We start from the raw sequence: 25,494 nt of genomic DNA, 5'->3' as shown, positions 1-25,494 counted from the left end.
TAGATTGCCTGTACGTGAGAGTTACGTAGGACCATAGAGGACGTCGCGTCGCGCAGTCGGAACGTAAAGGCGACGGTTCGATTTCCGCGTCCGCCCGATCCCGCGGGCTACGGGACGACCGTATTATGTTTCAAAGGGATTAACTCCCGCCCGACACCCCCGACCCACCAATTAGCCGATGTCCTTCCGCCTGACAGATTTGATGCTCCCAGACGATCTACAGGTTCCCCAATGCGTCTCGGATCGATGGCCTTCGGTGCTCAGGAACTGCCCCAATCTTCATTCCGGTAATTGCAGCGCAACGACCACCGGGAAACCTTTCTTTGGGATTATTTTTTCTTCCCCCGTTCATCCCGGGCCTACGTAGAGCGTAGTTTATAGATTTCCGTTGATAAAACTCTGACTTCTATCGCGAGTAAAAAAATCCAAACGCCTATTCACTCCGCAAGAAATTCAATATGAATACGGATACGGATGAGGTATAATTTTCCGGCGATACACGACGACGGAGGAAAAGGGGGAATCGTCATTGAGTTATAATCGTCAGCTTTGTGATGACGTTTCAGCGGAGGTGATGAAAATGCAGCGAGTGTACGTACGTACGTGGTTAGTTGTATGTAAATCGTCTCACAGCGAACTCCGACTATACGTACACAATGTATACATACGTATATGTATACATTTGCCGCGTGTCGCGATTCTCGAGTACCTCTGCGCGATATTTGCAATATTTCTGTACAACAGAGCGACGGGTCGTAAATCCGGGCAGGTGAATTGCAGAGCAGAAAACAGGATACGTTATGCATACGATCTATATGTAGACGCGCGTCGGTACGTACAGAGAAGAGGAACGGACAAAGGACGGTGAAAACAAATGAAAAAATCATCATAGGAACCGAACTCGGTCACGGGATGTGCGGAACGAATATCACCGAGCGATCGTTTTTGTCATAAGTTTGATCACTTGTATACATTTTTTCTAAAAAACCAAATTGGAAATCGACCCGAATCGGGCAGAGTTGAATTTTATTTGCGTAGCGAACCGGAAAAAAAACAAAAAAAAAAACGGAAGGTTGATTCTCCGTACACCCGTAGGAATTACATCGGATGGAGGAAAGCGACGACCGAAATCCGTCCGGTTGAAAAGCTGGCCAATTAGGGGAATAAAGACGCGGGATTGAGATCATCCGTTCCAGAAATTGAAGTCTGAAAGGAAGAGGCAGGTGTGCAAAGACAACGAGCGAGGATCGTATATATACGGAAGCAATTCAAGTCCCCTCAACTTGTTTCACGGCATTATCTCCATTGTTCGAATTTTCCACCTCCTCCCGTTATACAGCGAATCGAATGATCGAATCGCGACCGCGTTTCGTGTAATAATAAGGTATTCAAAGGCTCGCGATTACGCCGCAAGCGGTACGAACGATTAGACACCGCGTTCGATGGCCCCTCGACATTTTGGATCGATAATTGTTGTAACCCTTCGCATCGAGGCGGTCCTTGATTCGATCATATCTGCATTTTTTTTATGCTCCTTTGGGTCGGAATGACACCGAATGAAATCATCGTTCAATTTTTCCATCCTGCAAACGACCGAATTCCTCTTCGAGAATCGAAAGCTGATTCGGTTTTTCGAGGAACGAGTAAACCTTGAAAACAGAAAATTTACCCTTCACAAGGTTGCGCTATCATAAAACGTTCCGACACTCGATACCATAAAAGGCTCACCGCGATGCACTTTTCTACGACCTCGTGTTTTCTCGCATAAAGCCATTAACGTGCGCCGTGCGATATCGTATCGCCTATTATCTCCTATTTCCGGATTTATGGAATCGCTCCTCGTTCACGACCAAGTTTTCATCCTCGTCGCACGGCGAAACGATTGCTTCGTTTCGTTTCTGATGTGGAAAAAAAAAATAAAAAAAAATAAAATAAAATTGATTTCAAGTTCTGCATGTATTTCTCTTCCTCGCCCCGCGATCGCCGTTGAAAATGCTAACGCGACTGTCGTAATCGAGGATCGGAGATCGCGAGGTAATCGGGGATGAATAACAAGGAGTCGTCGGAGGATCGGATGGTGGACCGATGCCGTAAACGGTAAACCGGGGTAAACGGAGCGGTACAACGTGGCGTATAAATAGTAAAGGCGGCAACGTTGCCGCATTATATACGTTGGTTGGTTTATCGGAAGGCGTGTCGCGTGCGATCGGTAATTTCTAGGTCACCGGTAGAGGGTCGTGTTTCGAAAGATTGAGTTACCGGGACACGTAGTCGCTGGGTATAATACCTACCGCCCGGGTATCGGGCGACGGGCATCGATACTTTTGGAAGCTACGTAGCTGCGGCATCGAGGCAAACTCGAAATCCGCCGCAACTAGTTTCGTCTAATCGGAGCGAAAACACGAATCAACTTCATTGAGAAAATTTTCGCCGATTTGTCAACCGAGCGACAGTCAAAAGCGCGATTCGTGTGACTGATTATTCGATTCCGGTCGATCGGCAGCGACTGCAGGATAATCTCGGTGGGAAGTCGAGAACTCGAGTGTCGCCTGAACTGCGGTAAAAGAGCGTACGACGCAACTTCGGGGAACGAGTCGCGTCTGCTAACTACCCGGTTAAAACTTATCGCGAGATAAACACGGGTATCGGGGCGTGTAGTTCCAGCGATTTTCAAAGTTTCGATCAGCTCCGCGGTACGCGACAAGGCAAATTATGCCTCGGGACGCGGCTGCTGTGAATTGCGCTCGTGCACGACGCCTGCATTCAATCGGAAGTTCACCGCGCAGTTAACCCACTTCCGAAATCTCATCAATCCATCCGCACCGTCAAGATTAGTTGCGGAAAGTCTCCCCTCGGCTCCGGGATATCTTGACTCCTGAATCCTCGTGTGATATTCGAGGTGATCAGCGACGATTCCGTGACACGGAAATCGCGGATTATGAAGCGACGAGGAGTTCCGTCGCGTATTTTGTGGCGTTTGTTTGAAGATAATTTAACGAGCCACCGTATCGGTCGAGCGTAAACTATTCGCGCCGTAGCAGAGCAAACGAATTTCACCCGTTCGAAGTTTGGACACGGCGTGTGATGCGAGCACACAAGGCCGCGGGTGTCGAGCGCGCGACCCGCGGGGGGGGGGGGGGGGGGGGGTCCCCTTCGGTCGGTGCGGGAGATTCGCACGTTCCGCGGCAGCTGCGGTGCCCAACGATCGTGTAAACCCGTCCGTCCGCTCGACCGTCGGTCAACGATAGAATCGACTCGTCGACACCCCGAGCTCCGCTATTTTTGTTCAATCGTCGATCAAATTTTGTCCTAACGAACGATCGAACATCGGACGAAGGAAGGGACCGTGGACACCGAAAGAGCTGATGTTACAGTCTGACAATGAGCGTTAACCGATACGACGAACGCCGGAACATGTCGCGCTTCGATAAATCAGACGAGCTGGATAACCGTCGTCGTATTTCATCGGCTTTTGAATAAATCGCTCGATTCGCCCCGTGCGGTGCGGGGCGGGGCGAGTCGTTCGATGGACCATTAGCGCCGATCACGGTTCGACGCTGACGCGCCCCGGAGGATTTCGTTATCGGCGAATCGGACCGGAGGCTCCTACGAAACGGGATCGCGATCAGCCCGCACTCCGATCGGACTTTTCGAGCTACGGGTAGTGTTCGGCCGGCCGTCCACTCCGCAGTACCGCGCCCAAAGGCTCGGGAAGGACGAGCGACTGTTTCGCTTGCGGGTAAAATTTCGGAAGCCGCACGACGTCAACGTGGCCTTTCGTTGAATTAGAGACTTCCCCTTATCTGCAGCGACGCGTCCCGAGAATATCAACGGCCTGCTTTTCACACACGTTGCACGTATGGGAAATAAAAGAGAAGCGGCTAAGGAAAGGGGGAAAAAAAGAGAAGCGACTTGCGCGACCCTGTCCGAAATCCAAGACCCGAGTGAAAACGAGCTCACGTGTTACTTGCGCACAATTTACCAAGCGAGATACGAGGGAATTTCGCGCGGGGGGGGGGGGGGGGGGGATTTATAACGGGGAAAAGCTACGACAAAAGGATGAAGAAACTGCGCGCATATTTTCTCCCTGACTCGGAAGAATTATATATACGGAGAGGATGAAACTTTTGAGAGCATCTACGGGAGGCGAAACTTTTTGCTTATGTCCCGACGACCGCGAGCCGGGGGGAGATTTTTCATTCCGGTGGTGGGTACGTATCGTGTAACGGGTGTCTCGGTTTTAAGCGTGTAATCGGAACTCGGAAATTTCGCGACATCGGGAGCTCGATTTTAGCTAGACCACTTTCTGACTAAAATTCCGTATATTACCGTACATTTTAAAATCGAACGCCTTTTGTGCCCGCGGGAGTTTGGCTCGCTCGCTTTGTTCGATTGTGAAAAAAAATTTGCGAGTGAATTTTCTCTGTGCCGAATACGCCGCCCACTCTGAATTCATTTCGTCTTGTATTGGTTATGAAATTTTCGGCGAACGGAATAAAAAACGGAAGTAATACAACGTGCGGGGTATTCGAACATCCTCTACTTTTGTTTTTCCCTGCGAAATCGTCACAGATCCTGTTCATCCTTCGTTCGGGAAGAGCGAAGGAGTTTTTGTACAATAGCGGGCATTCGATGTTCGGTTCGCTTTCATTTGTTAAACGGCGTCCTCGGGAGCGGGAGCTTTTCTGGCGGTACAGGCGCGTTTAAAAAATGAAAGGACCTGCGCTCGGGGATCCGGGGCCGCGATAAAATACCGCTCACTGATCGCGAAGTGGCGGAACTAAGTGCATCGTCAATCGATTCGGTTCTTTGTAAAGCACGCCGAAAAAACACTCGCCGCGAACATCTTGACCGGATAAAAAAAGACCCTCGGATCTGACGAAATCGATTCCTTCAGATCGATCGGTGCACACGTCTAAAACCTGAATTCCCACGATCCTTTCCCCTCGTCGTCATTGTTCTTGGATCGATGTTCGTTATTCCGGTACATTTCACATGCGGACAGTTGCAACTCGAGGAGATGTTAGTCGATGTCGATATTCAATTAGAGCCACTCGCAAAGGGCTCTTACGAATAATATCGGTGTATGAACGCCAGTCGGGTTTGACCGCTGCGCGTACCGTAGTAGATGCGTCGACGTCAGCAATGTGTTTTAAAAAACAGCAATGAGTCGATGACCTACTTACAGCAATTATTCGTCGTACCTGCGAAGTGTCGGTACTTACAGCGGCGTCTGTTTCTACGAAAGCAGATAACTATTGCCGAGGTTATTATTATTCAGAGCGCGGATCCCGAGGGTGCGGTCCGCGACTGCGGGGGGTTTTCTACCGCAAAGAAATTTCCACGTGTGGCTGAACACGCGGAGGGTGTAGAATAATTTGTTGAACACGGTACGGTGTGGTATACGGATCCGTTGACACGTGGACGGAATTAGAGTCAGGTCAGAGAATTGGCTGTGGTCAGTACGGCGGTGGATATACAAACGAGTCGTGTATTCGACTCGACGGACCGTCGCGTTATCCAATTTGAAATTTCATATTTTCACCTACTAACGATTCGCGACCGCACGCCGCGACATGCAAACTAGTTTGCGGTACGCTAACAAACTCCACTCCCGTACTCGCTACTTGTTCTACCTCTTGGAAATATTCACTTCTCCGACGGTCTCGAAGGAATTCGGATTTAAAGCGTCATCGATCTCCTCGTTGTTCAGACGAAATAAAATTCACGTCCGTCTGGCCGTCTACTTCGACGTTAAGTTCGCTGCGGTACTATTCGAAGCATTTTCCATTCGGTTTCCCTTGGAATTTTTTTCGGCGGACCTCGCCCTTCGCTTTTTTTTTCTTTTTTTTTTTCCCTCTTGCAGGGTTTGATGTGTAATAAATTCCAAGGAATTTCCGCGGCTTGTGGGGTCTCCTTTGCCGAGGATTTACGCGGCGGTATTCAAAAAAAGGTTTTTCTGTACCCGTTCGCAGACGCCGGGAGGTCAAGCGAATGAAAAATTTCCAAGTCCTTACGCCAGGAGTGAATACATCGACGCGATATTGATGGATGTTTCGCGTGTATATTTTTTCGAAACCGCCGGGTGTCAGTCAAGGCGGAAAGCCCGAGTTTTCCAAGGAAATTCAGACATCGTATCTCCGACGATCTTCGACTCGCAGTTTGATTTTTGTCCCTCCTTCCCCTCCGGCGTGTACATTCTCCTCTCGTCTCGGGAGGAACGAATATTTTCTCGGCTAGACCGTCAACTTTTTGTCAACTTCCTCACTATCCTAGGGGGATAGTAGATTCGGTGGCATTATTCCGGGAGTGGAAAAACCGAATAACATAAAGCTTCTTACCACAGTAAAATGTCCCGCTAACACCCGACGGCAGATATTGCTTCTCCTGTTTCGCGCGGGAAGCTTATCATACACCCCATACCAGAACAGGTATCGCGGGTCTCCGGGTTACTCGTTTTTATGTCCCAAACATTTTTCCCCGTGACATTCACCTGTTAGATAACCTCACGGGCGTAAAAAAACAAACAAAAAGAGAAAAAGCGCCCCCCACGTCGACTCGGTACAATCGTCATTTCACGTTTGCGTAGGGGACGTTATACACGTTATTATAACTTTAACGCGAGTCTTTCAAAGTCGCTCATTTTCGCCGTTATCATTGATGATCCCGCAGAGCTTTGGCCATCCAATTTTCTTTTTCGTACCTCCGTTTCTTCGGGCTCTTTTTATTTTTGCCATTATTTTTATAGGCAACGCGTAATTTGACGTTCGCTGAAACTTCGCGTCGCGTCGTAGGTTGTAGTTAGAGGGGAAACCTTCAGTTTGTACGTTACCAACGTCGGACTTTTGGAGAACGTTAATTAGCCTCTGCAGGCCTGGAAGTCTACGGGGACTGGGGGGTCCTTTGAAGTTCGTTCAAGGATCCGAAGTAACGTTAGTTTTGAAAACCCCACCAGCGCGTATATTATACCGACGACGCGATGCACGTTCTTGCATTTAAACCAACCGCATAATAATTTGACTCGGTAGACAAATTTACTACAATTTGCGAAACTACCGCATGGTATTTATCACATGCGGCCGTATACCTAAATCATGACGGAGTCTTCTCATTTATTCTACGACTCGAATTTCTCAGTTTACATTGCGGTCTACGAACTTTACTCGCTTTTTTCGTTCCACGCGCCCGCGAACTGATCTGTTACCGTCCATTACTTTACTTTGATTAATTCGTATATCGCTTACGATTGAACTATTTTCAAATTGGAACACCCCGACGTATAGGTTAGGTTATTTACCGTTAAAAAAAACTCCGATACAGCGCAGAAGAGAGAAAAAGCTTCGGCCATTTTCATTAGAGAAGTCGGAACAAAAGCTTCGCTCGGAATGATGATTTTAAAATCGAATAGCAATCGTGTTTTGATAGCCGAAACTAAAACACCGCGCGGATAAAAATCTTTCTCGATTCGAAATTTGAGATAAGCTCAGATTTGATTTTAATTTTTTTTTCGCTGACACATTTTTTTTTTTTTTTTTTTTCAAATTAGTAAAACGCGAAGGCTCCGCGATAGCGCATAGATCCGATCGTTTCGAATACAGTCCATATCTGCATTCAAAGCGCCCGCCGTCATTTTCGACGATTTATTAACGCTTGATGGATTGGACGGCGATGAGATTGACAGGGCTTTGAATGCGTGTGTGCGTAACGGTATATCAGTCGTTACGCAAAGCAAAAGGTCGATCGATAACGCGAAACTATGAAGGTTTGTGGCTAATAAGGGGCGGCGAGGGCGAAAGTCTAGCGTAACTTTTCCCCCTCGCGATTAGGGCTTCGGATTAATTTAGAATTTTGAGCAGTCGAGGGAATGCGTGAAAGTACTTACAGGACTTATCCTTGTACACTCGAGACCGAATTTCACCGTGTAAGAAATTTTAACGAACATTAAAGCAAAGCGAATGAAAATTTTTTAGTATCTTTCTCAAACTCCAGCCTCGCGCGTGGCTTCACCGCCGACGATATACATATATTCGAATGTATTGTATCGAAACTTTAAATCCTCGAATCGGAGACAGGATTCTAGTTTCAAGTATCAAGTTCAGCCTCGAGAGATCGGGTGGGTTTTAAGAACGCCGGGAACACCTTGTACGACCCGGTTCAGCGGGGATCGAATCTGATTTTCTCGAGCCTTTAACTCACCCCATTTTAGCGCGAGGGACGTTTTATGCGATACAAAACGAAGTTCGGATTGTTGCCGTGAATAAACTGAAAATCCAGTGTTCTCGAATTCGTCCCAAAATCGTGAATGGATTCTTATTCTCAATTTTGATACGCGATTTCACGATTTACCAATCTTGCAGGACGATAAAAATGCAAAAAGCAAACTTCTGAAGCCGCCATTTTTTCATACAAAAACTTCAAAAACTGTTTCGGCTGATGATCGAGGAAAAATCGAGACGGCGTCGACGAGAACCGAGCTTTTTTTCTTTCAATTGACGACGGTTAATTGATATTTGAAAGAGGAACATTCCGCATTTTATAGAGCGTTGAGAATTCTCTGGGGAAATGATCTCTGCGAGTCTATGTTGCTACTATTTGTAATCTTTTTTCCCCACCGTGAAAAATCCTTCGGGCGTAGTTCGCCGAACGCGATGATAACGCCGGTGCACGCGATGGAGGCTTTCAATTCATTCGACAATAATATCTGAGCCTAAAAATCTTCGGATCGTTGCCGGAACGCCGTCCGATCGTTCAATCCACGGAAGACGTAGGGTCTGTATACCGTGAGAATAAAAGCCGAAGAGTTCAACGACGTCTCAAAAAGTTACGAGCGCACAACAGAAGGACGTCGAATCCCATACGTGTACACCGGCTACGGATCGTCGGAAAATCGTAAAAACGACGTCGACGTGTAGTCCGTTCACGTCGTTTCGACAAAAGACGCGTGAACCGACGCGACGTCTCGCCCTACTACTGCTACGTCGAGCGATGCGGAAAAGAAAAGACAGCCGACGTCCGAGTTACACAGCCCGAGAAACAAACGTCAAATCGAAGATGGCGTCCCCGTAGACCCCGGACGGGGTTGATAAAATCATTGAACAAAAAAAATCGCCATTTTCACGTCTCGCTTCCGGAAAAGTATTCTTTCTTTATTCTCTTCTCATTCGTAACGCCGACTTCTTTGAAGGGGAGAGTAAACCCAGCGAGACATTCGACTTGGATTCGATTCGTTTTTATTTTACGTTTCATCTCCGCCGCCACGAACGACGAACGAGAGAGCAACGCTTCTATGATTATTCCCAGAAGTGCAGGGATTAAGCCGAAGATTTTCTCGCCACCCTCTTTCGCCCGCGTGTATTACAGTACGGTGTGACGTGTACGGGTATCGTACGTAGAAGGGGCGTTTAGTCGCCCGCGCCGCCTGGAATCCAGGGGACACGACGCCGCTGTGAGCTCGGATTTACACTCACAGTTGAATTATTATAGTGTCGTAAATTTTGGAATAGTTTTAACAAGATTATCTTACCACGGAGAGAAGGAATGACGGTAATGGTACGAGATCGACCGACTCCCCAGGGATTCCGCGATATCTCTCTAATATTATACGGTGCCCTCGCCTCATCCCGCGGAACGATGACTCACGGCGAACGCACGGACCTGCAGGGTTACGAACGATACCGAGTTAATCGACTCGGTCTTTTATTTTCCAATCCCGAGGGACACCTGTCGCGAGCGTGCCGTGATATTGAAAAAAAGAAGAAAAAAAAACAAAACAAAACGGTGGCCCAACGAAAGATAATAATTGGCTAATTATACGCTTTCGAAAATGTAATTCTTCGTCGACAGTTTAATTAACGCATCGCGAACGATTGTCGCTAATCTGTTTTTTGTTTTTCCGTTTTTTTTTTTGTTTTTTTTTTGTTTTTTTCTGTTCTATTTACCGCTCATCGAATGTCGTACGCTCCGGGTGACTATACGCTGCACGGGGTCGATGGCGAGGTCGCGCACAGATATTAATTGAATTGATAGCACGGAACGAGTGGGCGTTAATCACTTCCATAATAAATAATCACTAATTGTACGGTAATCGGGAAATATGTTATTTGTATTAATGTACGTATAATTTCGCCGTAATCTCAGGGTGTCAATGATTACATGCCCTCTTCGTGACATATATATATATGACGCTTGACAAACAATTTATGAATAATACGTACCTATTTGCTTTTGTTTACCGCCAACTTTTCCTCAATATACGTACGCCGTTATCCGAAGCTTTTGATTAAAATTACGTGGTAAATATTTTTCTGCCGACGCGTTTGATAGATTTCGAAGAAGAAATCATCCCGGCGATGCTCGGTTTCATTCCATAATTTTCACTCGACGCGATCGTTTGTTGGAAAATAAAAAGTAATAATCCATAGTAACGTTATTATTCTTATTATTTATTTTCTTTCTGTCATCGTCAATTTCGTTGCTGTGAATATCGTCATTCGTACGAAGAAAAGAGGCAAGTATCAATTCCCAAATGGTGAATCATATTTCTGTTTGTCGAGTTGGCCAACTAGTGGAAAAAAAAAGTATCAGCATAAAAATTTAGCAATACGAAAAAAAATGTAAACAATTATTTCTATCAGTTTGATTTTCGTACCGTATATGTACGATTAAATTTGTGTGTCGGTTGTAACGACTGTAAACGTGAGAGGAAAAAAAAACCTTTTTTTTTTCTTTTATCTCCTGTTTTTCAAACAATTCACCGTTCGCAATCGGGAATTATTTCGGTCCGGTTAATCCCATTCCGCCCGACTTGCGGAACAAAGTGGAATTACACGTGATTGATTTATCATAAATGTCGTCGCCACTTGGAAGCGATATTTCGTACTCGTGCATACACGGATTTCATCGGAAAGTCGCAGAATTGTAATTGCTCGAAACTAATATTGAAAGGAACTTTCGTGAAACTGGCATAAAACATGACACAAAATGTGGAAGACAAACTCATGAATCATTCGCTCGCGTACGGATTCTAAAAATCGATGGAATCGGGAAATTTCGCAAACCATGTCAGCTCATTCTTCGCCGACAATGGACCTGGGCGTTTTCTGCAAAAATCCATCACCTTTCGGGACTCCGATTTCAAATTGAACCCATATATTCTTATAGCCCGTGATTTGAAATATCGAACAAAATTTTTGTGATATGAAAAATTTCTAATAATCGTCGGTTATTTGCAGCAACGAATATCGAACATGTGGAATACCAAGGTCCTGTTGGTGCAGGTTTTGCTGGCGGTTGGTATATCAGCCGCCACAAGTTTATCGTCGGCCGAAAGCAGCGGTGAAGATTCGTCGTCTATGTCGAGGGAGTGCCCTCTGGAAGATCAAGTAAACCTATCCCTGAATCTCGGAGGTATCGGAATAAGTCACTTGCCAGATGGATTTATTCAGAACGAATTCGTAACGAGGCTGAATTTGGACGGGAACAGAATAAACCACGTGACGTCGGCAACGTTCTCGCATCTGCCGAGGCTGAGGCATCTCAGTTTAGCCGATAACATGATACCCTCTCTGGATCTCGGAGCGTTCGCGGAGCTGAAAAATTTGGAGACCTTGAACTTGAACGATAATTGCAGGTCGCCGTCCGTTCGTCAGGACATCACCTTCGTACGGAGTGATTTCATGAGCCGCGCTATTATTCGACCGGTACTTTTTGACCGCGGAATTCTCACCTGCACTTTGAGGTTCGATTCGCTTTTGCCGAGGCTCACGCACCTATTCGTTGAAAATAATGATCTCGAACATTTGAGTTTCGTTTCCGGCGGACTTCCGAATTTGACCGAACTCCATCTTTGTCGCAATCCGATGCTGGATTTGAACGAGGAGGAGGTTTCGAATTTGAAAAAATTCGCTCCGGCTCTGAACGGTCTCCATTTCACGCAATCTTGTGTTCATAAATTCGACGCGTCGCTCCTGCCGAACCTCTCGACACTTCGTCTGGACGGTAACGACATCCAATCGGTGTGCCGCTCGTACTGCGAAGGACGTTTCCTCAAGTTAGCCAATTCTAAATTGGAAAAATTGTCTCTCCGTAACAATACGATTACCAAGATGGAGGTGGACTCCTTTAGCGAGACCCCGAATTTGGTGACCCTCGATCTTTCTAGAAATTTTATTTCGGAAATAAGAAACGGGACATTCGACAATTTGCAGTCGCTGCGTTTCCTCTATCTGCAGCACAATAATATCCTAACGAACGGCATAAGACACGCGTTCGGGGGTCTGGTAAATCTGGAGATCCTGCATCTCGAAAGCAACGAACTTTCGACCATCGCTGGCGACATTTTTTCCAACTTGGCATCTCTGAAACAGCTTACGCTCAATTACACCGGAATATCCAGCCTCGATAACCAGCTTCTTTCCGAACTATCCAAGTTGGAAGTTCTCTCTTTGGCTGGTAACGACCTCTCGATGATCCCCGAAGACGCTTTACCCACATCCGGATCCCTGAAGACCCTCAATCTCAACAACAACCAGTTCACGAACATCGAAAACATCCGGATCAACAAAATGCCAAATCTGCGTATCCTCTCGCTAACGGAAAACCCATTAGCCGTCATCAGCGCGCGTTGGTTTTCGAAGGTCCCGGAAACTATGACGCTTATTCTACAGGGTAACGAATCCGAACTTCCCGTATAAACGAAGAAGACGACCTTGAACTTGTCCAGGCATTTTTCCCGTCGAATATTGTTCGTTCTTTTATCAAAAAAGTGCAGCGTATTCTATTTGTATGCTACATGAGGTTAGGTTAGGTACAGTGTCTGTGACCTTCCATAAAATAAATGTCGCGTGTATGTGGGTTGATTGAATTTTATAATAAAAGAAACAAAAAAAAAAACGACCAAAGACCGCCGCTTTTTGACGGAACCGAGTTTTCATTTCAAAAGAAATGCGTTGAAGAGCACCGCAATATATTAATCCGAGGCCTTTTCCAAACGCGAGAAAAGTTTGAAACGAAGACCGCCGTAGAGCGTAATTTGTAAGCGGGAATCACTGACCTGTCGGTGGAACGAAGGCGAAGAGAAGTTTCCAGAACATGGTAAGCCAGTGCATGAAGTAGTCCATGGTGCTCGGTGATGTTGGTTGGCTACCTCCGCCCTCGCCGTCCTGTTCGTCGCCCGCACCATCGCCGCTGACGGTCAAAGCTTCCGTGAATTGCTCCTTCCACGAACTGGTACCTGGACAAAAAATACACGTCGTACCATCGTTTACCGCATCCTTCGCAATGGCCACTTGCAAATTTCATCGACCGTACGTGCCGGCGTACAGATGCCGCGGAGGGATAATAAAGCATCTAGGTGTCGTACCTACTCCGTTGCGCCGAGTACCCACTTTTTATCGCGTCAACGTTGGTAAGGGTTGTTACACGTAGGTAGCACACGGGATGGGGCGTCGAACGAAGGCGACGCGTTGGATCGTTCGTTTGAATTCCATGGAAAATGTAAACATTGATAGGCTATCTGAGGAACTGGAGATGCACCCTGTGTGGTGTTCTCACCGACGTTTGAGCTACGTTTGGATTCTCTTTACGATTTTAGACTTGGGAATACCGTTTGGGAAAACCGCACCGACATAACACCGGTTTATGCAAATCGATCAATGTCCATTCTACATCTTCACGCGTCTCGATGTCGAATAGGATTTGTTCCCGTCGTCGGTGTGAGCGGATATTATTCGGATTCAGAAATGTGCATATCAAATTGTTAGCCGAATTGATGAAGGAAGAGCGGATGATAGATGGAACGCAGGAGACTCTAGTTGATTTCAGGGTTGCGCGGCTGTTTCTGCGTGTGGCGAACGTAGCTACATAAACAAATTTGCGGTGGCCGTATCCCGGGTATAAGAAACAGAAATTTTCATTAGGCTATAAAGTTAGAAAGTGTGGGATGAGGTTAATTGAGATACACTCGGGTCGCCTTAAAGTTATACGACCTCTGGAAATATAACGACTTAGGCAACATCCGAGTCCTTCCACGTAAAATTATCCCTTTTTAGATGTTCTCTCTCCACTCGCGTGCAGCTGGGCGGAAATGCTCGTGGAACCGTTTCCCCCTGTATATATACCTCATTTTCATTTCGCCATTGCCCGGAAGAAATAATATCTTACCAACAGAAGTTTTGTTGTTTCAACTTCGTCTGCGGCAAAAGCGCTTCTCAAAACACGTTTCTGAAACGGACCGACTCTTTTTTATTTTCCCATATGCCGTTGTACGGGACGGTTACTCGATGGATTTTCACGTAAAATTTTTACTGGGGTTTCGCTCGGTATATGCACATAACAGTAACGTCCTTCTCCTTGAGTTGGCGTGAAAAAAACGGCTCATCGTTGTTCCCAAAAGATTGTCTGACCGCGGACGCACTTCTCAGCTTGTGTTCACCTTCAAGCCGCAGCTTTTTCAAGAAATCCAGAAAGGATCTCAAAATATTTTCCCACAAATACTAGAGCAAAGTTTGTTTTCTCGCACAACGGAAAGTCAAACAAAGATCTGAGCCCGATTATCCTTGATCAACGGATCGCTGCAGATATGTGAGGAAAAAGTAGAGCAAATAGGAATGGGAGGAAAACTATGTACCCGAGGCGCCGGATCATCCGGGATGCCCTTGAAATATATTACACGTGTGTGCGGAGGGGTGAAATAGGCGTGAATATCGCCGGCCGGGCGTGTCCCTGGCAAACTGGGGCAGCGTCGGGGTCTGAACCAAAAAAAAAAAAAAAAAAAAAAAAAAAAGATAGGGGGGTGAAAGCAAACGAGAATGAACCATCGAGATGGATTTCCTAGTGGGATTCGCGGTCGAGAACTCTTTGTTGATAAACTAAAACAAACTTTCGCACGTTTGTGTTTTCTCGCGCGGGTAAAAGTTGGAACGCGCGGAGTTACGGGCGCTGCAGCTTTTAGAAAGGTATAGGAGGAAAGCGCACACAGGTAGCGTAACGGGTATTAAGGGTGGTTACGTGACGGTGCGAAAATTCCGCAACGCGGTGGACGTAAAATATGAGAAAAAAATATCAAATATCGGGGAACGAAGGGGCGATATAGGCAAGCCGTATAGTACGTTCAGATCTCGATGGAATTGGAAAATTGTTTCCTGAAACTTCCGATTAATAAAGAGATTAGCGCGGGATAAGCTTGTCAGGGTCGAATGATTCGAGATTAGATTTCCTCGGGATTATATCGGTGGCGAGAAATTACACGGCTCCGGGCGATTGCGCCCGATATCAGGTGTATATCGATTCAAAAATCGATGATCAATTCAGCGTCGAGTTTTCATTGGAAGACATCTCGTCGTAGCGTGACAAAGATCACGTGGAAAAAAAATAATTGAGATCGGAAGAAATCTCGACGAATAAAAGTCTAAATTACAAAACATCGCGTGTCCATTTTAGATCGACGATTCTTTGTTCGCAACCCCTGCGGATATAATTTCACGGAGTCCTTGTAAAATGGTTGAAAGACAGGAGAAATTTCCATTTTAAAATACAGACGGATAAATCGAATCATATTCAGAGTCGGTGCGACTAAAATGTTTCTTTCGAACGTCGTGTGATCGCAGACGTTGAAGAGAAGAAGAAGTAGAAGAAAATTTCTCCCAAGATCAACGATGTGCGCGGATCGCGAAACGAAGTACCAGAGTCTCCAGTTTATCTTCCATCGACAAACACTCGAGCTCTCTCACCGTACGTTCGCTCGCCTTTGAAAACTAACCCCTCGATATGGATATTACTTCAGCGTATACCTATACGACGTGTGTAAATCTAGGAAACTGTTGGACATATAATAGGGATTCGCCAGGCCACAGTCCCGGGACTTCGGAAGTCGAACTTTCCTCGTAAAGTTTCCTCCTATATTCCAAGGGAAAATCATCGTACGGTGGTTAGTAAGAAACTGTAACTCGTCGTCAAATTCGGGAGCCAAGTCGAACCGTGTTCGTATTCACGAAACGCTTTCATGTTTATAAAGGCGTGTGACTAAATTTTTTTCTCCCTGGAAAATTGAAAGTCGGGGCGAGGAAAAACTTGCGGACCAATATCCTCTAACCGTATTCGGAATGGTGAAATGGGATTTCCGCTCACCGAGTAGAATCGAGGCGTTGGCTCTCTGGACGAGTTTGTCGACCGTGTTTTTGAACTCTTTCGATTCCTTTATCCGCACCTGAGCCCTCGACACCTCGCCGAGCCGGGGACGCCCCAGTAACGCCATTTTTTCTTCCTCCGTTCGCTCTTCCGGTTGCTTCTGTTCCGCTATCGCCGCCATTCCTGCTTCCGCTGTAAACAGAATACAGACGCCCGAGCCGATAGGGCAAGGGCTTCGATTAGCTTTTGTTTTTGTCGTCGAACGACTACCGCAGTACAGGATCAAGGATAATCGTTGTAACCCACGCGTCGAAACCCACGCGAAAATTCAAGTTGGCAATTTCATTCGTTTGTTCGACGATCGAGGTCGCTGAGTTTTCGAAAAAATTGCACAGCGTGAGCGTCGAGAATTGACTTTGGGCTTATTTCATCCTCGATCTCGATCGTAACGACGAATTTCAACAGACGGAAGTAAAATTTGAGAGAAACAGATACCGTGAAATGTATACCTTGACCTTGTGCTGAACTATTATACTATCGTAAAGAAATACATCGAGATACACAATATATCTGACAAATTTTTTACGGCTTTAACAGCGCTATTTTTTATCGCTAAATTTTTACTAGTTGCATTAATTTTTATCTATTAACATAATTATCGCGTCTTACTTGTTAGTTACAATATGCGGTTTATATTCAAATAGCTGAAACGAAGCGGATAATAATCTATTACTGCGCTGAATTGTGACTGCGGCAAGGCTACTCATTTCGTGCTATTTTAGGCTAACGACAAATGATTCATTAAGTGAATCACAGTGACGCAAAAAACACTATGGCAATCTATCATTTGCCAAACGCAATTATTATTATTATATCTATTCATTTATATTCATACTGTATTCATTAATAATGGAGTCTACTTTTCTAATCAATTCTTTTACGTACGCAAGAATATCCCATACCAAGTGTTGGAAATGACGTTTCAAAACATTCTTTCTCCTTTCCCTTTTTTTTTTTTAAAATTGACGAAACTTTCACTTTCTTTTCGTTACGAAAATGGATTCATATTAGAAATTCGGAAATGAGATATCCTTCGTATATAAAAAATCTTGTGTATATCGTATAATTTATTATCTGCTCTAATTATTTATATGCGTAAAAGAAATAATCGTGCGGTTTCGTTATAATTTATTGCATAATTATATGTAGCAACATAAACAATATTTATATACACGCCAAGTTATTGAATATTTTCAATAAAAATGAAATTAACCTGAAAATCTGGCGTTGAATTTCGAGTGACCCAAAAATTTGGCATTAATAAAAAAAAAAGCACATCGTGCACCGTTTATTTATCGTAACAATTTATCATACTTCGGTCTGCAATGTCGTGACGAAGCCTTCGTAAAAAAATATCCTCACCGGGGTCCTTCAGCCCCGATGTTTCTGTCCAAATTTTTTTATCTCACCAGTTTACATGAAAAAAATGCAACTTTCACTCACTCGTTCAAAATATCAGCGTTTCGTTCATTCCGTAGATATGGCAAGCGTGCGATTGTAACCTCAGGATAAATTTTCATCTCGTTAATTGAAACGAAGTATAATTTTGCTGTTTCGGCAGCTAACTTTTTTTCGCAGTACTATATTCGGTCACTGGGCCGCATTCGCCCGATTAAAATATCCCGTTTTTCCCGCTCGCCTTCCCGGTACAGCGGACGAAAGCTTTCAGCTATCTTTCCGAATTCGTTGAACGAACGGACAAGCACTCTACCCGACGCTCGGATCGGCACTCTAGAGGAAAATCGGAGTTCCTTTCCTTTCCGAAAGATTCATTCCACCGCAAGAGCACCAAAATTATCATTTCATCTTCTTTTATTCCCGTAGTTTATTTCACGGGCAAACTCTGCCACGAATGACAGTTATACTTGTTGTCGGTTGAGTCGCTTCGATCGCGAGGGAAAAAATTAGCGAAAATTTACGAAGGAATTTCTCGTACCCATACGTCGATACACATCTCTGAAATTGGTAATATCATCCTCGTAACGATCACGCCCCTTGTACGCCGCACGCAAAAAATTTCCCGGTGTAATCGAATCCTTCCGGAAATTCGAAGTCGATTCCGTATTTATCATGTGGGGGGACGACGGTACAATGATATCGAGAGGTGAGATTGGACGTAAAGGTAAATAACGGGGAGCGTATATCTTTCCGTAATATTTATTATGTTTTAATATCTCTGTCCGAAGGGTGTACGCGGTCAACATAACGCGAGTGGATGAGGGAAAGAGGGTGGTAGATATTTTTAATCAAAGTAAAAAATATGACGCGTGATGCAAAATATGCGTGGCCGATCGATGCGATTATTTTTCTTTTTCAGAGCTTTCTCCTACCGCGGAAGTTTTAAAACTCCAACTTCATTCCACTCGAACGTCGATATACCCACTTGATCGGCTATGCGGGTATAGTTGTCCCACGTGGCGTAATATTATGCCTGAAATTTGCATCGAACAATAGCTGAAGATCGTCGAAGGAATCTGGAGCCCCGCCAAAGAGGCTTTTCACCGCGTATGGGTTCAAAATATACAGCGGATCTGAAAACTTGGTAAGTCTTTTCCTAGCAGGTACCATTGATCGTTCACCGTCGAACTTTCGTGCAAAGGCGAGAGAAAAAAACCGTCTTCTTTCTTCCATTATCTTCCTGTGAAAATCTAATCATTCTACACTCGATTCTACGCATTTCGCGATGCGGATTCTCGCGCGGAAACGACTAGTGCCACGTACCCACTTTTGTATAAAGTGAAAAAAAGGTTTTTTCCTTTTTCTGATCCTCGTAACCTCTGCGAATTCAATGTTGCGAGGAGGAGATGTAACGCTCGCCCTACCCTGCGCGGAAAACTAAATACTTGATAATATCCGACCACGACATGCCTCGAACATTCACCACCTCCAGATACGTTCGTGTGAAAACTATAGTTTCGACAAAAAGTCCTCGAATCAAGTCTCATTAAAAGTTGGGTAAGTAATCGTAAAATCTACAAGTTTTCACGCAGGATCTAACGCAGCCTGAACGAAAATTGGCTAATTTTATTCCAGCTCAATCTAACTTAACTTCGCTTTGAGGTATTTGAAAATTTGAACACTGGCGAAAGTGCCGCACCTTCGCAAACATTGTCGAACACTCAGGTAACAGTTTCCGTTAATTTTCGGCAGCGCCACAAACGCTCGGCTCCTACCATCGAGTCTTTTGTTTCATCGAACGTTATCGAGGAGGCGGTGGTCGGAATTGTTAAGATCGTGGCCCGGAGATTTCACCCCGCTAAGAACCTTCAGGGATTTTACACGGATGATATAACGGAGAGCCGAAAGAATGGGAATCGTAACGTTAATTTTCACGGATTTACCGATTCTAATTAGATTATGAAATATATAAAATGAGAAACGATCCGAGGGGGTTGCATTCCTCTCGGTTCCCCCGAGATTTATGTCTCCGAAGGATCAGGGTTTTTGCCAGGGTTATTATCGCCTGTGCTGCCTCGCTTTAAATTCTTCCATAAATTTCGGGGCTTCCAGTTATGAATCCCTTTGGCACGCAGAGGTAAAAACAGAAGAGAAGTGAACGCTGAACGAAATATAAAAAAAAAACAACTATTTCGTTAATTTTCCGGGAATGAGTTAGGAATTCTTGAAAGATTTTTTCTCTTTTTCCATCCCTGTTCACCTCAGGTCACGAGTGAGCCAGAATTTTTTTGAGCTTGATCGTAACTTGACGCGCGGTTTTTGACGAAAATCATTCGAGTTTTTCTCTCTCTTCTCGTTTCTTGCTTTGACAGATGGATCGAGAGACACAATACGGAGCCAAGGGGCCGATGACGACTTCCATCTCGTCACTCCAGAATTACAAGATCTTGAAAAGGTTATACGGAGAAGAAAAAAATAAAATAAAAACAACCACACGCGACTCGTGCGGTACAAAATATATTCTCAGCTCTCGCGAGTTGTCATATTTTAATCGAAAACTCCCCCGTAGGAAAAGATTTCATTTAAATCTGACGTGCCGCCGTTCGGAAAGCGTCTCATCTTTTATATTTTCCTCTTATCCGAGTGATATGAAAAAATTGCCACACCGATAGCACCTGAAATTATTCCCACATACCGCGCCCCGTTCGTCTTCTCACCGATCCGGGAAACGGATGACCGTAAATCTCGAAAGATTAAAATAGAGAGGTACAGAATCTTTCCCCAAAGAATTTCGTCGAACGAATCCATAATTTATCATTCTTAGCCGCACGTTCTCCCAATAATGGTAATGAAATATTTCCCCTTCTTTTTTTTCGTTTTTTTTTTTTCTTAAACCGTACAATTTCGCCGGTTTGGGGAAAGAAAAAAAGATAAATGGCAGGTACTTTTCAATTCCCGCGTATGAATTTTCATAACGTCGTAGATTGAATTGATACGAGCAAAGTTGGGTAAATTCTAGCGATACGGAAGAACGAATTATCGAATGAAACTTGCATACATACGTTGGTTGAACTACGTTGTGAAATTTGATTTCTTACGGCATGTCTGATCGACGTTACATTTTAATCAGAAATATCCTTAGGCTTCGAATTCGATTTGAATTCCATCTGTGGCCGCGGATAAAATTTTCTTCGCGAATTTTCACCCATTTATAAAGGAGTGAACGGTGTTGCCGGTATATCCTGCGCACCGCGAGTTCTCCTCCAACAGCCGTGAAATAAATCCCGAACATTGACAATGAATAATATATTTTAACCGAACGTTATACGCGGGACATCCGAGTCAGGTCACGGTCTACCGCTAAAGATTTCCTCGAAATACGAACCTAGATTTATTCGCCAACTTTTCGAAGCTCAGCTACTCAGACGGGATCTTTGAATATTCATTCCATCTTGATGGCTATATCGGGAAAACCAAAGACTTTATGCTCGTCAACTTTATAATTGAATTCGTGATTTCATTCCGGATCGATAGGCTATTCTAATTTGCCATCAACTCACCGTGTGCGGTATGAACCGAAGGCTGTTCTCAACTCTCCGCTCTTCGTCCGGAAGGTCAATTTTTTTTTTCTTGCGAATCAGAGTCCAGTATATCATACGTATTTCAGTTACTTTGATGTCATTCGGCTGGCCCGTCGCTTCTCGAATCCCGAAATTTTTATCGTTTTTTCAACGATTGCAAGATCAACGATAATGGCCGATGAAGTGAAGGGAGAAATTTCGTACCCGTAATCGAGGTTGACCTCAACCAAAGATCAACCGCTTACATCTAACAGTGAGGAACTTTTCCAAGTGTTTTCACGTTTTAAAGTAATTTTGAACTTTTCTCATTTACTATGTGTATATATGTTGCGCCATCCGTTCTGATAATTTCTTTCGTTCAGCCTGTGGTAGATGAAAATTTTTTTCGTCAACAATTAATCGGCGGTAAAACGTTAATTAGAAAATGGAAACAGTCGCTCGAGTTTTATAATTCATATTTCGGAACCGCACTTGCAAATTAAGGGTTTCGAATCTGTGGTGAATTTCCCTAACACTCGGAAACGCCATGTTTAGATGATTGATTGCATCGGTTGATTGTAAATAACCGAGAACAGCGAGGAGGAGTACAAAATATAGAATTATAAAAAATTACGATCGACAACGAGAGTATAAACCTCCGACTATTATGTCCGCGGGCGATGATCAATCCGGACGTCTATACTTCTTTCGAGTCGACCGAATCAATCTTTCGCGAGTAAAGTACAGCTGCAGCCCTTGGCATTCTGGCCTCCGATTGATATCGGAAAACCTGACACAGTTCACGGTCAGAGGGAAAAAGTATGTCGCAGAGGTCGGTATAGATTTTCCTTAACCGATCCGCAGCAAATCCGATATTTCGTAGATGTATGAAAACCATTCCGATTCTATGTTGTTGTTTATTTCTGTTTATTTCAAAACTTATACCAGTCCTCGTTGATTCCAAAGGGTTTCCAAAGAGACACTCGATGACCTTGGCAAAGATTTTTCCGTTCCTCGTACGCGTTCGAGAAAAAATTTGAAAGCGGCGACCGTTATACTCATGTACGTGTATCTCGGTTCAAAAGTTACGACGGCAATGCAAAGAGCTCAACACCTGTTACTGTACTTGCACACAATGAGAGAGATTGCAAAAAATAACACAGATATACACCACGCGAGGTAAAACGCGAAAGCCTGGGGCGCCGGCGAGAGTTTCACGTCTGTTGCCAGCCAGCTGCAGAAATTGTCCCGTTAAACCTTCGCGACAGTTTTCGCAGTTTTCGCTCGCGTTCGCCCGACTTTCCATCTGATTCTACGACGTCTGAACCTCCGAACTTTCGAGGCGGGTTCGCCGCTCCTTGGCCGGAAACTTTTGAAATTGAAACGAGGATTCGACTCGACTGCAACTAGCGTTTTGACGGCAAGTTTATGACGCCGCGAATCCTTCGGTACCCAGAAGATTCGCGTCTCTCTCGCGGATCACCGTCGGAGGATCGAACGCACCTCCTCAACCACGAGGTTCTCGTTTGTATTTCGGTAGCGTCCACCTGCCCTCGGGTTATTTTTATTCCTGCGAATATATTCCGCGTTTCCGGTACGCTGCGCCGCCCGCACGGTTCGAATTTGTGTAAGGTTCGTTAGCTACCACAGCGTGAAAAGGACGAGGGAAACAGAGTGCGCGCAATTATACGTGTACACCGTACATCCCTGTTCGCATACGTTAGCTGGCGGGAGTTACAGATTCGTCGCGGGTATGCGGAGGATCGGATAAAGAAGCTTGGCGTCAGGTATCCCGTGCTTTTCCGGAAATCAGATAACGCGGTAGAAGTTAGGTTAGGTGAAGCTGGCTGGCTGGAAGACTCGTAACACGCGATTTATCTTTATCATCGCTTACCTATCCCTCTGGACGATATTTATCCTGGAATATATCCGATTACAGAAATGTTGTCGAGCAGCTTTCGCATTATATACTGTTTTCCTCACTTTACGACCGTCGAAAAGCAGCGCCGTACTCCATTAAAATTTATAACTTCGGACGGGAAAAAGCTATCTTTCAACTTTTAACGCGTGTGCATTTATCGTCCGCTTCAATTCGTTATTCCGCGCCATATGTTTCTCTCTCAAAGATCACCGTATACACCAACCGAATAACTGTTTTATATACGGATATAAAGTATAAAGTCCGGTATACGAAATGACGGACGAATAAAACTTTTTCACGTTTTTTTTTTTTTAAGGATGTTCGAGAAAGTCCTTTCGACTTGTGACGCGAGTACGCCCTCCGATATTTCGGCGGTATACATATATGCTTCTAAATCTCGCGCTCGCGATATTCGCACATTATACATTAAATTTCGGTGTACGTACTCGCAACAGCGGCCCCCGCGACGCCGAGAACCCTAAATCTCGTTGGATTACGCATTTCTGCTTCGCAAAATCCTCATTCATAGATCACTCGCCTTTTCTCGTTGCATCGGCGATGCTCGTCGAATCATTCATGGGCTTTCGAACGGCCCGGAGTTCAGCGCAACGTTAATATCGTTCCCTCCGGGGATCGGGATCTCTCCGAATATAAGGCGACTCCAAAATATTTATGAGATCCTCGAGGAGTTTTCACTCATCGATTTTCAAATGCATTCCTTTGTCGACTGGTCACCCTATACCCATTGACGAAGTATCGTTTCGTGTATCGAGTAGTTGTCCGCAGAACGGAGGACATTCCGTTTAACGCATACGGTACGGCGGTTGCCAACACGATTGAAGAGCCTCGTATAAATGTAAGTTAGGTTAGGTTATATCGAGTTATACGTATGTTATTTTACATATCCAGCGAAACCAGAATTGAAGTTCGACGACATTTTGAACACCTCTGGTTTTCCTAATTTCTTTGCCAACTGGGTAAACTATATGTACAAGTATAACTCGAACGATTGGGAAAAATGAAAATGGTCGCTGCAGGAATTATTGGAGAAGGTGAGTAGCCATTGAGAAGATATTATCAGTCGTGCACCTGTGCAATCATTACTCCCTATAATTTCCCGCCGATCCAATTTGCAAAAGTGCATCCGTCTGGATTTTACGACTTTTTTTTTAAATTACACGGACGTGCGACTGAGACAATATCGAGTAAGTGTAAAGATATTTTCCATGGAAATTCGATCGCTTTTTTTCCCAATCGACGCGGACTGGTCTGTCGATGAAACGCAAATCCCGAGGCTCTCAGTTTCAACGCCGCCGAACAATCGTTCGCGTTGTTCGTCCGAAAGCCCGCAGTAGCATTCGGATCCACGTACTTTCTGTACGTTCGATTGGTTCGATTAATCGAGTGCTGTACGTTACATCTGGGAAATATCGCATTGTGTGGAAAAAAAGGTTTTCAAATTGTCAGCCGTTTTTTTTTTTTCATATTTTTAATCGTACAGGGTATACACGTGCGGGTTCATACGGAGGCAAAAAGTGCAGTATAAACTCGCGTGTCCGAAATCTATATACGATCGGGTATACTGTCGCCCAATTTCCGGGAGATCTTCTATAATTAAATTTGGAAAAGGCTGCTGCTGCTGCTGCTGGGATATCGCGGTGCTAACACAATTTCACCTCTCATTAATTTTGGAAAAGTAGCTTGAATTATGATCTAATTTTCTACCCTCCCCCCGTATCCTTGACTCGAGATAATATTTAAACCTGCACCGTTCCACTCTGGTGTGCATTTTACTCCGCGTGATATAAAATGGATTTTCATTTATTATTTCCCGCGGCATTTTTTACCTCCCCGCAGCCGCGACGCGTCGCTGCAACGTACGTTAACGAGGCGAACATCGGAGAAAGATCGCAAAAATAAAAATTTGTTCGAAAATAAATAAATTAAAACGATTAGATTATACGGAACTTCGTTTACATCGTTTCGTGCCAGTCACGGCGCGGGAGATGGAGTCTAGGGAGGGTTAGTTTTCGAAAGTTATACTCCAGAATTTTAGGGCGTATATAGGATGTATTTATACCGCGTAATAGTCGGCTTAGTTAGGTCGTGGCCTAAAAACGATATAAGCAACTGAAAGTAGAAAACAGCCGGAGATTAGAATCGAATCACGTGTATTATATAGCTGGGTGTAGTACGTAGGTACCCGTGCGCAGCGCTTGTTCTTCGACTAACAGTTTCCTGAAGCAATTGCCAGCAGCGATTAGAATCGGTCTCGTTTATCCCGTAGTACAGCTCGGGGTTGGTTGACCATTCACCCGACGAACGATCTAGCTCGACTCCAACCGACCACCTAGTTTGTCCGCTTATGCAATTGTTTCTGTGAAATAATCGTTAACCACCCTTCATAGTTTCGCCACATCTGCTATTTAC

At 44.8% G+C, this 25,494-nt stretch overlaps 2 protein-coding genes across 3 annotated transcripts in view; one reads left to right on the top strand and one right to left on the bottom strand.

Annotated features, from left to right (window-relative positions):
• LOC105690124 (sodium/calcium exchanger 2) overlaps positions 1-25,494 on the bottom strand; it is a 76,988-nt gene that overhangs the window by 20,665 nt on the left and 30,829 nt on the right. The window contains exons 4-5 of one of the 2 annotated variants that reach the window (XM_012407689.3): positions 16,126-16,317; positions 13,052-13,231 (exon numbers count right to left, since the gene is read on the bottom strand). In XM_012407689.3, the coding sequence (XP_012263112.1) occupies positions 13,052-13,231; positions 16,126-16,317 (372 nt within the window). The remainder of the gene's footprint in view (positions 1-13,051; positions 13,232-16,125; positions 16,318-25,494) is intronic. The other variant, XM_048651875.1, reaches the window with a different exon arrangement.
• LOC125500184 (leucine-rich repeat-containing protein 15-like) lies at positions 4,061-12,888 on the top strand. The gene has a single exon (XM_048651885.1). It carries the CDS (start codon positions 11,247-11,249, stop codon positions 12,690-12,692), a length of 1,446 nt encoding a protein of 481 aa, XP_048507842.1. The 5' UTR covers positions 4,061-11,246; the 3' UTR covers positions 12,693-12,888.

Source organism: Athalia rosae, chromosome 3 (genome assembly GCF_917208135.1).
Source record: "Athalia rosae chromosome 3, iyAthRosa1.1, whole genome shotgun sequence".
NCBI classification, from domain to species: domain Eukaryota; kingdom Metazoa; phylum Arthropoda; class Insecta; order Hymenoptera; family Athaliidae; genus Athalia; species Athalia rosae.
The sequence above is the reverse complement of the archived record's forward strand: the minus strand, read 5'-3'. Positions and strand labels throughout refer to the sequence as shown.

Bases quoted from the DNA above. Each gene is read 5' to 3' on its own strand.
- LOC125500184 (XM_048651885.1), top strand. From the start codon at position 11,247: ATGTGGAATACCAAGGTCCTGTTGGTGCAGGTTTTGCTGGCGGTTGGT.